The 16508-nt window shown below is 42.4% G+C and overlaps 1 protein-coding gene across 2 annotated transcripts in view; it reads right to left on the bottom strand.

Annotated features, from left to right (window-relative positions):
• Positions 1-239: 239 nt before the first annotated feature.
• Positions 240-16508, bottom strand: part of LMX1B (LIM homeobox transcription factor 1 beta) — a gene marked incomplete at both ends in the record, with an annotated part of 94404 nt that continues 78135 nt past the window's right edge. The window contains 6 exons of one of the 2 annotated variants that reach the window (XM_080630725.1): positions 240-397; positions 1899-2060; positions 2851-2917; positions 3318-3395; positions 4159-4337; positions 7666-7898. In XM_080630725.1, coding sequence (XP_080486851.1) covers positions 240-397; positions 1899-2060; positions 2851-2917; positions 3318-3395; positions 4159-4337; positions 7666-7898 — 877 coding nt within the window. The remainder of the gene's footprint in view (positions 398-1898; positions 2061-2850; positions 2918-3317; positions 3396-4158; positions 4338-7665; positions 7899-16508) is intronic. The other variant, XM_080630726.1, reaches the window with a different exon arrangement.

Below are 16508 nucleotides of genomic sequence, written 5' to 3'. Positions count from 1 at the left end.
GGGACTGGTGGATGCGTTTTGTTTATATATATATATGTATGTATGTAGGTAGGTATTAATATATATATACATACATACACATATATGCACACAGATACAGTCTTCCTAAAAATGCTCTTTGCAGTCCAGAGGCAGCAGGAGTCACTGTGAAGGAAGAGCTGGGCAACATATGGCTGTAGAGTCTGCACTGGAAAAAGTCACTGGCTAAATATACGCCGGCTGTTTGTTTTCTTTTATTTTCATGAGGCGAAATAGGAGCTCTGCATAGAGTACAGCCTGTCAATGGGATTTCCTACCCTAGCCTGCATGGAGTTAACTTCAGAAGAGGCAAGAAAACAGTCGCTCAAGCTAGTTAAAGAGGTATCACTGTCGATATCATGAAAAATGGAGTCGTTTCCTGCAAATGAAACGTATATGTTAAGCTGGATTCTGTGCACAGAGGAGGACACAGTACACACGATGCTCACATGTTGCCCACTGCAGCAAAAGGGAACGCTCCTGGTTTTGTTTTTACACGTTACCCTGATTTCGCTCTAAGGGTCTGACCTACAAAGAGGAAGGCCAGCAACCAATTTGCAGAGTTCAGCTGGCAGCAGTGCCACTCGGAACTGCCAGGATTTAATTTATACTGCAGTCAGCAGCACAAAAGAGAGTCTTGGCTGATGACGGGAGCAAACAGTGCTGGGGAGGAGGAGCAAGTCCCCGGCTCCCTCTGAGTTGGGATCTGGCGTTTGCAGGGGCACCAAGGCCCCAAGGAAGGTGGGACCAGACATCGAATGCCCGTGATGGGAAAAGTGGTCTGAGAACCTTAACCAGTAATGATCTTCATTTACACACAAGGTAAAAGACAGAAATACAAATGCGATGGGACTCAGGAGGAGAGACCCAGCTTCCCTGGCCTCGAGTCAGCTACAGTTGTGAACATGCTTTCATTTAAGAAAATTCCACAATTCTGAGGCTGGTTTGGAACAGCGCCTTTTATTTCCCTTAGCAAATAAGATTTCAAATTACTTCAACTCTGAAGGTACCAAAAAGAGCTGTAGCTCAAGTCCTGTGAGCGCTAAGAAAGTGTTAGCCTGGCTCTTTTTCCTCATGCGCCCATTTGAAATGGCTTTGTGCTCTCCCCTCTATAGGGAAGTGAAGTGCTCCTGGTCAGCAGAAACAAGTCTGACACAACAGACCCTTGTGGGTTACAGCAAGGCCAATAACCACAGTCTGAGAAATCCTCTTAAATTTTATTTAAATGCCACACTGCAATTGTCCAGAATCAATTATTAGGCATTTAATGCTTGTAATGCTTTTAGGGTACCTATCCACTTGAAAGTGTGTGGTCAGGAAATCACGAAAGCAAACCATCATCTTGATTTTGGGCAGAGAATAAAACTACACAGGAAAAATGTGCTGTGGTGACACATCTCTTAGTAGCTTAAAGACCTGTTTTTAACAAATCCATACATCCAATCTGAGGGATCCTACAGAGGTGTTTATTCATTTTGGAATAGATTGTTTCTTTTTATTGAAGGCACTTTTCCCCCAAAGCTTCTATGAAAAAGGAAGAACTTGTGAGGGAGCTAGAATTTGGTACTGTTTATTTTTCAGTGTCTTGGATATTGGTTTAAAACAGTGGAGCTGGAGAGGTGATGTTGCTTGATTTATCATTTATCAGAATTACACTGTGAAATAGTTCTGAAGGGTGTCCAAAGCCTTGGATGAGCTCTCTTCTACCCCTTTATGTGTAAATGAAAATATACACATATACAAAACTGACTGGTACAAATTCCCTGGTACAAATCCAGAAAACAATATTATAAAAGCAAGTAATTCTACTGAACCTGTGGGGTGTAAACCAGCATACGAACCCTGCTATTTCTGATGCGGCAGAATGATGCATGCCTTACCATAAGGGTTCATGTGGTCGCCTGGCATTTGTGGAGGGGTAAGACCCTGCTGAAATGGGTCTGTGCCATAACTGCTTTGATCCATTGCTACAATCTGCTGCTGTGGTGGTGCAAGTGGCGTGTAAGATGTCATCATCCCTTCCATTCGGTTGGACATTACTTCTGCAAAGCAAACAGGAGGGCACAGTCACTACTTAGGAATAAAGAGGCAGCATCAGCAGCAATACAGAACCCGAGCACAGAGGGGATGCAGCTCAGTGTGTCCTGTCATTCAGAGGAGGCTTCCACATTTTGTCTAAGAGTACAACCCTGAGCAGTCAGTTAAAAGACTTGTAATTTCCAACTAAATAATTTCTGGAGTTATTATTTAATGCTAGTTGTGGAGTTAGATAATACTGCTGGACCGTATCTTCCCAAAGTCTGTTCTGTGTGTGACACAGCCCTATTATTCTCTAACTTCTGTTGGTACCAGTTTTTCTGGCTCTTTGTGGAGGAGGATTTGAGGCTGCAAGACCTTGGGAGCTGGAGATGCTCAAGAGCATCCATGGAGCAGCAGCGTAAGCCCTGGTGCCTCTGTGCAGCTCCCTCTGCCTTGGCTGTGGCAGCGATGTTGATGATACCCTTGCAAGCAGCCTGCAGGACTCCTTTCTCACTGTCTACCTGGAGTGAGCCTCCTGGAGGTTTCCTCCAATGAAAGCATCTCTGTACTGCAGATTTATTCTAGAAAGCAGGTAACAGCTTCTGTGTAAGCACCTCCAGGGTCTGGCCGCATGGAAGAACTCTGGGATAACCTGGGGTGGGCACTCGGATAGAGCGCTGATGGTGGCACACATTATCCACAGACTCATGCATGCTCTATGGGGTTGTACTTAAGGCATTATGTGGGAATGGCATTTCAAGAAATGTGGCAGATTCTTTATCCATTTCTTTGCCTTCATCACAGATGCCCTACCTTGCCCTAGTCGCTGCGAGTTTTGTTGCTCCTGCTGCTGCTGATGCCTTCGTGCTAGTTTTTTCATCTGATAAAAGAGAAAGAACAGAACAATCTCATGGCTCCAAATGCAACAATTTTGTTTCCTTACAAAACTCTCTACAAACATAAAATCTATTAAAGCAGACCATGTATATTCATGCTCACACCACTGGGTTCAGTTTAATTTCTAAGCTTAAACATTTTAGTTTCTATTTCATATTTGCATGCAAAATTTACCCCCAGCTTCATGTTGCTTTGAACACATGAACTTAATGTCTGTGTTTGAAAGTTGCCTTTCCTGTATGGATGCAGACAGCACTGCATGCAAAATATGTGCAGTTCAGTCCCTGGGATCCCTGTGGTATGTACTAAATCTAAGGGGAGGGGGAAACTTGTGTTGGAGGACAATTTGTGTTTTACTTTTGAGAACTTGACAAACAACCTACCTTTGCTCTTTGGTTTTGAAACCAGACCTGGACAACTCGCACGCTGAGTCCTGTTTCAGCTGCTAGTGTTTCTCTGACCTACAGGAGGAAAAGCTTAACAATGTCAATTTTAATATTTTTTAGAAAAACTAATCAGTTATGTATGGAGGATTATGCCTGTACTTACACTAAAAACTGCTTGTGCAGAATTACTTCTAAAAGTTCCTCATATTTTTGCATAGCTCATTCAAGTTCTGCCATTCATGTCACGACCAGTTTCATTAGTACTGAACAAATAGTCTGAGCTGTGTAAAATGACACAGTCAAACTTAGGAGGAAACAGTGAGCTGGGTTGCTTTTTGCCACCTTCATCAGTGAAGAAATACATTCTACCTTTCCCTAGCTGCTGTAAGCAAGATCAACAGAAGGGTTAAGTTTCATAGAAAAGCAAGACTGGAAGGACAATAGTTGATCCAAAGCTGAGCACTCTCTCACTAGATAGTGACTCCCTCTGTAGTGGGAAAAAGAAGGGCAAAACCCACTTGTTTACCTGGGCTCTGATAGTCAAGGCCTATTTCATGTTTTATAACAGACAAGTATTGTTGTTCAGCAGGACAGTCATAGAGCTGTTCTGCATGCTGTGAATACCAAGGGACAACAATGAGCTGGTTGGTCCTGAGCTGCTGGTTGCTCCAGGTGGAGATGGCATTTGGGTGAGTATTACCGTACGCTGGCATGGTCTCTGGAGTCACCTCAAGGTACCTGCTGCTGTCCCAAGAAAGGGCAGGGAGCTGTGGCCTGACCCTGTCACTCCTGTGGCCTGGTGTCAGAGCTGACTTTTGGTCCCTGATGAAGCACTTACCTTCCTACAGGGCTTGGAAGACACTTCAAAGGATGCTTTGAATGCTCGTCTCTGCTGCGTAGTAAGTATTGTCCTTGGTCGTTTAGGTCTTCTTGGGTCCTTCCCATCATCACTTCCTTTTCCTTGTGTTACTTGTCCTTTGGTGGGCTTAACATCTCCGTCTTCATCATCACTTTTAACTGGTGAAAAATAAACAGGATATGAAATCATACTTGTTCCACCAAGATAACAGGGTGTTTGAGAACTGCTCTTCAGCTGCCAAGCTAGTTAGCAGGTTCAACATTATCCCATGTTTCTCTGAATACCTAAAGCAACTGCAGGAAGGAAGAGACTGTCTTACATTTGTGTGCACTGCCTAAACCAAATGCCATAAAAACATAAAGATGTGTTTGATTTTTAATTCAGGGGTTCGAAATCCAGAATATGCCTCAATATTTCCAGGAATCAGGCACATGGAGACTTTGTGCCTTTCTGACATCGCTTGGTCCCCCATGTGCTCACCTGCTGCAACCACACCAACTAATGCACACCCTTTTCTTCACAGCAGAGCCACATCTTCTCCAGAAGCATTAGCTGCAGGTACCACTGCCTGCACCACTATGGCAGCAAAACAGTGTAAGTGCAAATATCACAAAAATATCTCAAGGTATATATAGTGTAGATTCCAGCTGTGGATTTGAACATTTTTAAGCTCTAGAGGTAATATTCAATATAATCTTTGCCATCTCATTCATGTTTCCCACAGAAAACATCAGAGTTCTTTCTCTATGTACTATAGTGTCTGTATGTGCATGCAGAAATCTCTCTTTCTTGGCAAATACATACAAGTAAGTATGTGCTTGTGTAGACCAAATGGATTATTTGTTAAACTCTGACTATTCATACAATCTGATGATACAATGTTTGTTAGTGTGTTGTAATAGAAAATACCAATTGCAGTGGCAAAGTGTGAAGAGTTAAGTACAAATTTCATTGTGAAAAACAACTTTTCAACTCAGCATATTTTATTTCACCAGATTACTGATTTTTCTTCCAGAAAATGTTAATATACTATTATAGGGACTTCAGCATGAAGAAACACTCTGCAGTTTTCATATACTCAAAGATCATGTTTGGGGAATTAACAAATTAGACTTTAATTCATTTTAGGGCCTGATTATTATGCACCTAGCAATCTAATCACCTTTTACTTTAATAAGCATCTTTGGCCTAATGATTAAAGAGAACTTCAGTCATTTTAATAACCATGACATTATTAACTTTCCAGCACGCCATTTCTAAGGAAAGGTTTGTGAGGATTAACATTGCTCATTGGAGAGTTACTTTTGTGTCCAGTGGATAAATATTTGATTGGAGAAGGACACATTCTCAGCCAGGGCTATGTGAAATCATTTGCTCTCACACAGGCATCTGGGAGATCTGCGTTTTCTATGTATTAGACAACGGGAGACAAAACATCCCTTTTAATTTGTCAACTTGTTTTTCAGGTTTGGTTTTGGCTAACAGAGAATAATGAGGGGGAAAAAAAAAGCATCTCCAGGAGTAAGAAACTACCCCTTGTGCCAAGGGGAAATGAAATTGAAACCAAGGTTGTTTTGTCCCACTGTGGTAACTTGCTGATCATCACAAAATAGAAAATGTGTCCTGAAGGAGAGCCCAAAGCACATCTCCAATGCAGGTACCAGTGCCAGCATGATGAGGGAGGAAGGCAAGGGAGGAGGATCCCCATCCCGTTGCTGCAGCATGGGGACAGCCCTGTACATGCAGCTTCTCAAAGGGGCTTTGTCTGGACACAGATAGGCTGACAGTGGGACTTTGAGGTTGGCGATGAGAATGACACGCTGAAGGACAAGTAGGAAACTCCCAGGCCTGGGGCAAATTCACAGACCTTGTGACGTGAGATTTACAGAGCAGAGCACTCAAGGCCCTGCAAATACAGTATGGCAATAAATAACATGCTCCTCCAAGAAAGACCGTGGTCCTGTGTGTCCTGCCGAGTTAGCGGTGACCTTTGTCCTGAAGCATTCCTGACATCAAAATACAAATTTTAGTAATGTGGAGAATATGGCCCTCAGATTAGAGATTAAGATAATTACTGCTTTTACCTAAATTAGAATAATGCATTTTCCCATCAACCAGAGGCAAACATTCATGTCATTTGTTCACTTAATGGAATGGTAATTGTTGATTTTCTTAGACATTTTCTTGGGAAACAAGTGCACAGTTACGATGGCTGGCAGCAATTTGTGTACATACTGTCTCTAGTTTGGGGATCAGCCAGGGCACACTGGCAGCAGTTTTCCAATCTCTTTGAGCATATATGGCCCGGCAAGGAGGCATCCCATGTCTCCTGGAACTGGTTGTGATCTGAAAGCCCGTCCTCACTGTAACCCCTGCTAAGTCCCTGGGATTTGGACTGGAGAACTTGAGTCCAGTGTGTGAACTATCTGTCCTGTGCTCTACTGTGTTCTTAACCCTGGATAGACAGCAAACGGATTTTGCTCACTCTCTTTTAAAACTTTCCCTAGGAAACAGGTGGAGGAAAGGAAGCATCTGTCCCTCCATCACTGCGAAGGACTTGGGGAAGACACCCATCATCTGCTATCAGGTATGAGGGCTCTGCTGTCTTTTTTAGGAGAAGGTAAAAGCTCTGGTCACAGTATGGTGAGGCTTGCCTTAGCCAGGTGTGCAGACTCTTGCCATCGCACCGTTCAAAGCCCATGTCCCTCTTAAGAGAATGATCACTCTACAGACTCGTAGTAGACCATTTTGCTAAGATATCAAGCCTGACATTCCTTACAGTTTGCATTCATCAGGAACAGTGCAGGACTTCCAGGAAGCTCTGGAGATCTGTAGCAGACAAGCTTTTTTTTATTACTGCTTTTATTTCTCTTCTAGGTAAGCCCACTTGTCTGCCTTAACAGGAGCACATTTGCAGGCAGCCTCACCAAGCAGGCAGCTGCCCCGGCTTCCTGCACTACACATACTATAGCTGCAGCACAAACCCACTCCTCAGTTTCTTTCAGATTCTCCTGGTACATCTGTGTTGTACTTATAGTGTCTCTTAAAGTTACTGTCTGTGATTAGCAGAAAGAATACACTTGAAAATTCTATTACTACTTTGCCCACTTTCCTAGCTCAGTGCTGAAAGTGTATGTGCAGAAGATCCCCTGAAAAATATGTTAAGTGGATAGAAGGATGCCTGTGGAAAACAGCACATTTGAATGAGGCCTGGGGTAGCTAAAGTCAGGCTGATTCACGTTTTGGGATCTTACAGAAAAATACATTGACAAAACCTAAATGCTTTTGTCCTTTACTAAGCAGCAAGTTCAGGGAGAGAATCAAGCTAGGAAGAGCAGACTGCAAGTAGGGATTTCTTTTAGCTGTGCTGCTAATTTGCATGTGTATATAAATAAAGTAGATGTGCAAATGGATATATGTTTCTATACGAAAGCTCTACAAACCCTTGTGGCTTTTCCAGTTGGAGCAGGTGTGGGAAAAGCTCACCTGAGTCTGAGTCGTCTGGGCTGACCGAGCTCAACAAGTCTTTCTCTTTTTCATAGTCACTTTTGCAGAGCAATTGCCCTTCCTTAAGAACAAACTCGTCGCCTTTCCTCAGCTGTCGTTCGCAGACGCAACAGCAGAAGCAGCTTAAGTGGTAAACACACTCCAGGGCTCTCATCACGAATTCTGTTGGGGCGATCTTTTCCATGCAGCCACTGCACTTAGCAGCAAACAGCCTGTAATAAAGAGAGGCAGCAAAGTCAAAGGGAACGTCAGAGCATACACTGCATGAATTCAAACACAGCAAATTCTCTAATTTAACTGCAGATCTGTTTGGCTCATGCTTTTTCACACTGCAAGACTTGCATCCTTAGACTTAGAAACATCACAGGCACACAATTTATTCAAATCCCAATCCCTCTGGTCTCAAGATTCCCAGATCATCTTTGCTGGAAAAAAAAACCTAAGATTTGTCCTTATCTCACTGTTTTGTTCCTCTTCAAAATGAGAAACAAAAAGCAGCTCTCAGAGTATAGATACCTTGTTCAAAACCAAATTTACTTTAATTCACCTGATAGAGGAAGGGCCAATTCACACTGTTCTTTACACAGGCTCTCTGGTTTCAGCACTTAAACCCTATTCTGAGCAGATTTCATGACTTTCCATTTTTGGTATTATCTGTCTCGGAGGAGGCTGATAAATGAACACAGAAACAAGCACAAAACCTCAGTGCAATCACTGAGAAGACAACGCGCACACATGTGCGATCACACACATGCAGTTGATAAAGTCAGGAGTGAAATAACATGGCTTTTCCTTGGATGTTGAGTTATTCCAGAACAACCTGTCTCTGAAGGGAGTACTGTGCATTTTAAATGGTGTGAAACATCCTTTGGCAGAGATAGGCAGTGATACAATCTGCTAAATTACCACGATAATCACAGGCTCTAGAATATACACTACTCAAAACTAGTTCTTATTAAACCTTTAAAAATCCCCTTTCCTCCATCATTAATTTTCTAAGATAAAGTTAGGATGATTCAGATTAATTTTATTTTGCTTTTCTAATGGCAACTGGGAATCTCCCTAAGTGAGCTTTTAGGAAGAGAGCTGCTTCAAATAAAGATGAACAGCCAAGTTGCATCCCTGTATCACGCAGTGGGCTTGGTGATTTGAAATTCAGTGTCTTTTATAGCAATTTATCAAAGTGCAAGGTGCATTAACATTTACATTTTGGCAATGAAATTAACACAACTGCACCCATGTGCTCACAGGGAAAAAAAAGGAGATCCTGCCTTTTGGGATGGGGTATGCTGATGGTTTTTTCATCCTCAAAATTATCACCTTTTATAAGAAAAGGCAATTATTTTCAATTTTAGAAGGCACACGCTGTGGTAGTTCCTGATTCCTCCAAAGCCTCCATTTTGTTTGAGCTCAGTAGTACAGCAAAATGGCAGTCACTAGCACCTCAGCAAGCGATGGAGTCACAGAACGGGCAGGAGGGAAAGGAAAATGTAAATCCATTTACACATAGCATCTAAAGGAAGGCTCAGAGCCCAGTAACTTGTGGCATTTCCCCATCTGTATCTTCTGATCTAATAAAAGAGATCTACACTATTAACCTTGCAGGCTCCGTGCGTACCTCTGCATGGCCACAGCCACGAGGTAACAGCTGAGCACTGTACGAGCCACGCAAGGTGGACTGAGCAGCTCTTATTTGGCTACATAATGAATTAAATCTATTAAAGGGACACTGATGCTACACAGGGCCCACGGGCACTGCTAGTAAATAGGCCATCTTATTTCATACGGGCTTGTCTGCAAGGTTTTCCTTACAATGCTTTAGCTAGCAAATTCCTAAGCAGGAAATATTTTTATCTATACACAGTAACATATCTGAAAGGATTAAAGGACAAAGGAGAAGGGGGAAAAAAGAGCAAACAGATTTTAAGCACTTTAAAAAGTTGTTTCTATTTAACTGCTTAAAGCGATTTGACTCAGTTTAATTAAGCTTGTATCTTTTGTCTGAAGCCTGTTGTTATGATGGAGCGCGCTTAAGCACTCCGCAGATTAGCAGATCTGATGCGAAGGCACCGGCTCACTCACACCTCTGCGCCGGGTGACACCCGCTCGCTGCCGGCACGGACGGGACGGACCCGACGTGCGGGTCCCGCTTCGGGGGCCGCGGCCGGCGCAAGCGGCGGCGCTTCAGATCGGTGCTGCTCGTCTGAGCCACCGGGAAAAGGAAACTGCGGATTCTGTCGCGACAGCGCTGCGATCGGGCCAAACCGCTGCGCGCCGGAGTCTGCCTCCAGAGGGGATACCGCGGCGCACAGGGCACCGGGGGCGCACCGGAGACCCGCTCCCCCAGGCTGGCAGAGGGCAGGTTCCCACCTCCCCACCGCAGAGAGGAGAGAACGGGGGGGCATTCCCAGGGGTGAGACTGGCGCCTGAGGGGCCGATGCGCGGCCCGAAGCGAGCGGGAGCGGCGCTGCGGTGATGGGCGCATCCCCTTGCGCAGGGCTGCGGCGGCCGCCGGGCTTCTTCCAAGCAAACCGCAAACTGTATGCAGTGAAAGTGAAAACACGAACGTCACACGGGTTACACTTAATTCCAAATAGGAAAGCATATCCACCCTTCACATTCCTCCTAACTGGGACACAAACCCAACCTCCTCTCTTCTCAGCCTTGTGCTGCGGAGCATGTTGCTCACCTGAGGAGCCCTCTCACTGTCACACTGCTTTACCGAGTGGGGGTTTTCCCCCCTTTTTTCTTCAAAATAAGATGTCTAAAGCATAAATAGAAATTTTTGGTGTTATTTATTTGCAGTTGACTATTGCCACGAAGATGGGGCTTTCAGCACCGTTTCCAAAGGCAGTCTTTTAGTTATAACGAATTACATTGTTGTCAATGTAGTATTTTTTTAACTCGTTCAAATTACCATTAAATTGGCCTGACAATACTGCGCGAACTTTCTATCTTTAACTTGTCTGTTGTCAGTGTAAGAAAATGCCTTGCTCTGTATTCAGATGATACTCCCTGCATTATAACACACAAATACACTGCACCGCATTGGGTTGGATTCTAAGATTATAAAATCTTCATTAAATTTATCTTATAAAGTGTTTATGGGCACTTTTTCAGCTCCCAGAGAGTAACCCAAGGTTATGCACTTTTTTTTTTGCACGAGGCAATCTCACAACAGGAAACTAATCTTGACAAATGACCAGACTTTGATATCTGTGATCTAAAACACTGCTCATTAGACTGTTCATTTTATAAACGAATGGTAATAAACCTGTTGAGAAGTGTAGGATAGCAGGAATACTTTACAGATCACCCTTTTACAGGTTTCAATCGCAGCCATAAATTTGAAGGAGAGCATGCAGATATTCTGTGCTGAGACAAAGGCTCTGTCTCACACCAACCACAGTTAAAGAAATAGTTCTTTTGCTTTCTATACATTTTACAAATAATTTGCATAACTCTGGCTTTTTACCCCCATGGCTGATTATCTCCAGCTCTCTTAAGTTAATGTCAAACCTCAAAATCCTTGGACTTGTTAAAGTATGTGGAGAGTGGAAATCAAATGCCTTTATTAGAAGCCCCAGGAAATCTCCAACTCCTAAGCACAACGAAAACATTCCAAAGAAAATTGTTCAAAGAGGACAAAGGAGAAAAGCAGAACAAGAAAACCTTGTTTTGAGTCAACGATTGCAAGAGTTTTATAAATAAATTCTGTTGCCTGGACAATTCTGAAAGACAACTCAATAGGTTTAGGAGTTTTTAAGTATGTTTGCCTCTATGCCTGGAACACTTGGGGATTCAGCTGAGCTAAAGCTTGGAACAATGGCCTGCCTGTCCATCTGAGTATTTGTAATAAATGCTGTAAAGCAACTTTACAGTACTAGAGAGTCAGAAACTCTTCACCAGCTAAAACTGGGTGAACTCAACAAATTAATTTTGCATAGATATCAGGGGCAATGAAAACACTAAGACATGTGGTCCCGTCTTTAAACAGTAGATGAAAATGTTCACCAGCGGAAGAGGCCATAAAGATTTTATTTGTTAGGATATCCCTGTGAAGTCAGGCTGAATCAGTAATCCTTAGAAACAACCACAGTTACATGATCCACCGTGCCTTCCTGCATGGGCACAACCATCTGGTCTTTAATACGTACTACTGATTTATTATCTCTCGCGTAGTTATCTTGCAGCAAGTTTGACCCTGCTCTGCTCCAGAGAATCACGGCTCTGCTGTTTACTCTTCTGATGTCCTGACAACCCACCCTTACCTTCCTATTGCTCACCCAGGTCCTTCATTTCCTCCTGTCTGTGGGCAAATAGATTTTAATTGTTTTATTATAACTAATTTAATCTGTGCTGAGAGATCTCCATGTGCAGTGCGAAATTTGCTGTTCATATTAAGTGTGGTTCAAGAGGTTTGTTATACAGGACTGAGGTATAAAAATAGACTAATTCAGTCAGGTTGTTTATTTACTGGACCTCTGCTGTGAAGCAGTAAATAGGAAGTTATTAAGCAGTGTTTGATATATGCACAAGGACAGATGCTGCTGTCTACCTATCAGAGACATTAAATCATTTTCCCTTCTGTGTTATCCTGACGTTACGTTTTGCAAGAAACTGCAGCAGATACCTGGCTCTTCTTTATTTAATAAATGTGCAAAGATGGTGGTCACAATCTTTTGTAAATACTGTAGGTATAGTCTGCAGCTCTGATGCTTTTCTTCCTGATAATGCCCTGCATATAACATCCCTATCATCCTTACATAGCCAGCTGGGAGTTCACTTTGTACTTGTAGAGTACAAAATATGTCAGAGCTGAAGTAAAACGTATTATGCTTTTCAAACTACTGAGTGTTATTAAAAGAAGAAATTAAATTATTAATGAATGACTCTTTCTTAGGGAGAATTTTCTATATTTCTCTCTCTTTAGCTGCCATAGAAGGGGAAAAACACTATGCACAGGGTTTAGTCAGCACAGGACTTGGACATTTTTGTAGTGTCATACAGCTCATGGGTGCTCATAAAAAAGAAAAACTGTTGCTTGGTTACACTGAATTCTGAACATTCAAAACATCTCGAGTGCACTAAAGCAAAACAGAAATATTATAATTTTATGATTTGAAAAAAAAAAAAAAAAAAAAAGAACCCTAAAAAAAGAAACAATCCATTTCAAATATTTTCCCTGCAGAAAAAATAATTACATAGTTTATTAAAGCTGATTTCACCGCTGAAACTTCAGCAAAAGAAAGCTAATTCCCTTTCACTGAGTGGTAATAAAACATGTGCAAAAATTAAAAGTTTCTAGAAAAAAAATCTAATATTTGGAGAGAAACTAAAACAAAGAAACCTTTTTCTTCTTCAGGGAGAACTGAAGAAAGTATTTATTAACCCTCTATCCACAGGTGCTGTGGTAAGAACACCAACTACTGGTGAAAGCTTGTGTTTAAAACTGTGCTTCACAATGTGGATCTGGATTTGCAGGTTAAAACATAGCTTATCTGGGTACTGAGATACTTTTTCTGCCTGTGAACATTTCACCTGTATTTTCACAAGTGCCATGCAAAGGCAACCTGATGGATAAAGTGATGATCGAGACCACGTTATCCCATGCTAAGTGAAGTCTTGCTCTGAGACTGGTAGGAATTTGACCATAGACATAGAGCCACAAGCTCACATAACTGCTCTGCACACCAAAGATGGACCCACCACACGTGAGGCCCAGGCAGTGTCACAGGATTGCCATACCCAGATGATGGCTTGAATCACAACCACATCCATAAAAATACTACCCTTCATTTGAATTTCTTCCCAACGGAGTAAGAGGGAAAAGTCCCATTTGCCTCAATAGGAGCAGGATTTAGTTCATTAATTTTAGACCCTGTAGCAGGGACAGCAGTGCTGTGTGTACCTCTGTGCCACCATCACCAGCCTCTACTGCAACAGCCAAATGACAACTGCCAAAAGCCTCCTGCCCTGTGTTCATCTTCTCTCTTTAACAAAGGAAAGAAGCAGTTTGTGGTCAGCGAGCTGATGTCCCCTCATTGAGCAGAGCTCAGGACCCTGCAAGGGCTGCTCCAGAAGGAACCTCGTGCAGACCAGCCATTCCCAGCTCCCTCCCAGCACAGCAGGACAGGTCTCAGATGCTGCCTGCTCTAATGGGGAATCTTCAGCAAGGGAATGGACTGGCACAGCTGCCCCTCACATGGTTATGACATGTCACCTTCTTGAGAGGTCCTCAGGCCATCAGGCACAGGACTCCCACTGCCCAGTCCCAGCTCCTGCAACTGAGGCATCCCAAAATCCCTTCCAAGGGTGGGCCAAGCATTCACTGGCCACACCAAAGCTCTGCACAATGGCGGTTCTGGGGTCAGGACAGTGATGCCGAGACAAATGGGAAAGACCCACAAATGGATTCACCAACATGCATTCAGACACACGGAGTTCAAAGCTGCCATCCTAACCTAACTTGCTCAAGTAGGGCCAGAATGACCTGAAAAGTTACATCTTCCTTAACTATAAAGTAAAACATAAAATGTAAAGTGCAGAAGAGTTTCTTGCTTCAAGCAAAATGTGACAGAACGGATTCTTCTCTTTGCTTAATTTTCATCCCCTAATTGACCCTTTTGTTCAACTGTCTTCCATCACTGCCATGCAATTCTATTTTATAGCATTTTTCCTTACAACACTTTGATGGAAAAATTTATGAAGAATCGAATTATTGCTGTTAGAAGGGAATTAAAACAATTTTTCATTTACAAAGTCACTGATATTGCTCTACTGTGCTCCACCTTTGGGAATCCAATTGCTCTTCTCAGCTACTCCCATTCCTCTTTATAGCACAGCAATTGCACTGTACAGATTATGGCTGCAATTTTCTCCTAATCTGTTCTGTAGAATAGAAACTGTTATAAAAGTTAAGGGCGCCAATTGAATTGATAAAGCCAGGGCTGCAATTAAGAAGCCTAATGGATTAACAAAATATGAAGATTTCATCAGAATTATATTTTTAGGCAGGGCAAACATTTGGGAAACAATGTTATTTTTGTCTACAAGTTTAAGCTGAAGAGGCTTCTGCTGTTGTGCTTTTTGTACTGCTTCAAATGATACTGAATGCTATAAAAGCACAGTACGTGTTGGGGAGTTTGTACTTCTGCTGCAGCTCTGCTGAGCGAGGTCATTACCAAAAACCAATGTTTTCTGCTTTTTTCTTCCTGGAGTTTTATTCAGTATTTTACACATATTCAACCAAATCCATCTTTATTTCCTACCTGTACAACCTAACTGACTTCCATTGGGTGAAATGGCTTGTGCCCTGTGTGGAGCTGGGCCTTACTTCATCACCCTGCTCTGTGCAAGGACCTCCTGTCTCCAGCGTGCTGGATATGCACTGGTCTGGTGAGATGTCTTATCCTTCTTGTTCACTAAGTGGCACAATGAATTTACAGTTGCCTTTGAATTTACATCACCAACAACACAGGGAAATTCTTCTAATATAATTTTTATATGAAAATTCACCCTGAAGGCCCTCTAAAGCAGGGAAATTGTACTGTCGGTGATTCACTGCCCCGGCCTTCACTTTTACAGGAAAAAATAATCGTGTGTCAAAGCCATTCAAATGTAATTTCTAAGTTATTTCTCGGCTGGCAAGAATGACTTAAGGAAAGAACTTACACAGGGCCTTTCCTCTCAACTAAGAACATTAAGAGGAAGAAACGTTATTTGCCAGTATAAAACAAAATAACTTCCTGTGCCTGCTGCACTGATGCTGTAGAAGAGCTTGTGCCCAAACCCATCAGCACAGCCAATTTAGCAACTGATTTGCAAGGGAAAGATACCTTAGTCCTGTGGTGTTAATGTCTTTACAGTGGGGGGTCTATTGCCAGCTTCTCCAAACTCATCAACACAATCTATTATTAATACCCAGAAAGGCTTTATAGTATCTTTATAGCACAAGGCAATGAAAGCTCTGTGGTGTAATCTGTTATCTATATTGCAAAAACATGTGAAATAAAACAAAACATAGACACTTCATAAACAAAATGTTTCATCTGTTACATCTCTCTGCCTCTCCTATATATAAAGCAGTAGGGTGCAGGAAAGGCATTCAGAAAGATTTGCTGTTAGATGTGGGACTGGGTTCTTTTTAGATTTTATTTGTAATGTGACAAATTTAAACAATGAAAATTTCTGCTTCTTTCAGAGATGAAAATGCTCAAGATCTTTGCAAAATCAGGCTGCGTTTGAACAGCAGAGAGAAGGGCTCTCTAAGCAAAATACAGCATCTAAACATCCTAAAGGTGCACAATGAGCTGGTCGACACAGCCCCTGCTCCCAGAGCACCCAGGCAAAGGCAGGTACTTACAGCAGGGGCATTGCCATGGTAAGAGCTCAAGAATTTGTCTCCAGTAAGCAGCAGCAAAACCAAGAGCCCACTGGCATCGTCCTGGAAGCAGTTATTTGTTTGGAAAACATTTAAGAACAGAATTTGAGCAGCTGCATTTTTTCTTCTGTTATTGATCTACATGTCAATATTTTGTATGAAAAGCCCAGAATTGCCCTAGACTTAGTCCCTAGGAACAGACACAATCAGAAATATCATTTAGCAGCGAGTAAGTACACACACAGTTTAAAACCCAATAAGATTTTGTTTGGAATAAACAGACTGTGGCAAACTTGGAAGTGAGAAGGGGGTATGGAGGAAGTTTTGTATACTTCGTGCATATATGTTTGCAATACAGTAAAGAACCAAAAAAGCCCTCAACACAGGCCTGCGTCTTATTTCCCAGATGCCCTTTTATGTTCTTTGCCTGCTGAAAATA

This window comes from Psittacula echo (assembly GCF_963264785.1).
Source record: "Psittacula echo genome assembly, chromosome: 16".
NCBI lineage: Eukaryota > Metazoa > Chordata > Aves > Psittaciformes > Psittacidae > Psittacula > Psittacula echo.
Note: the sequence above shows the minus strand (reverse complement) of the source record. Positions and strands in the feature narration are given on the sequence as shown.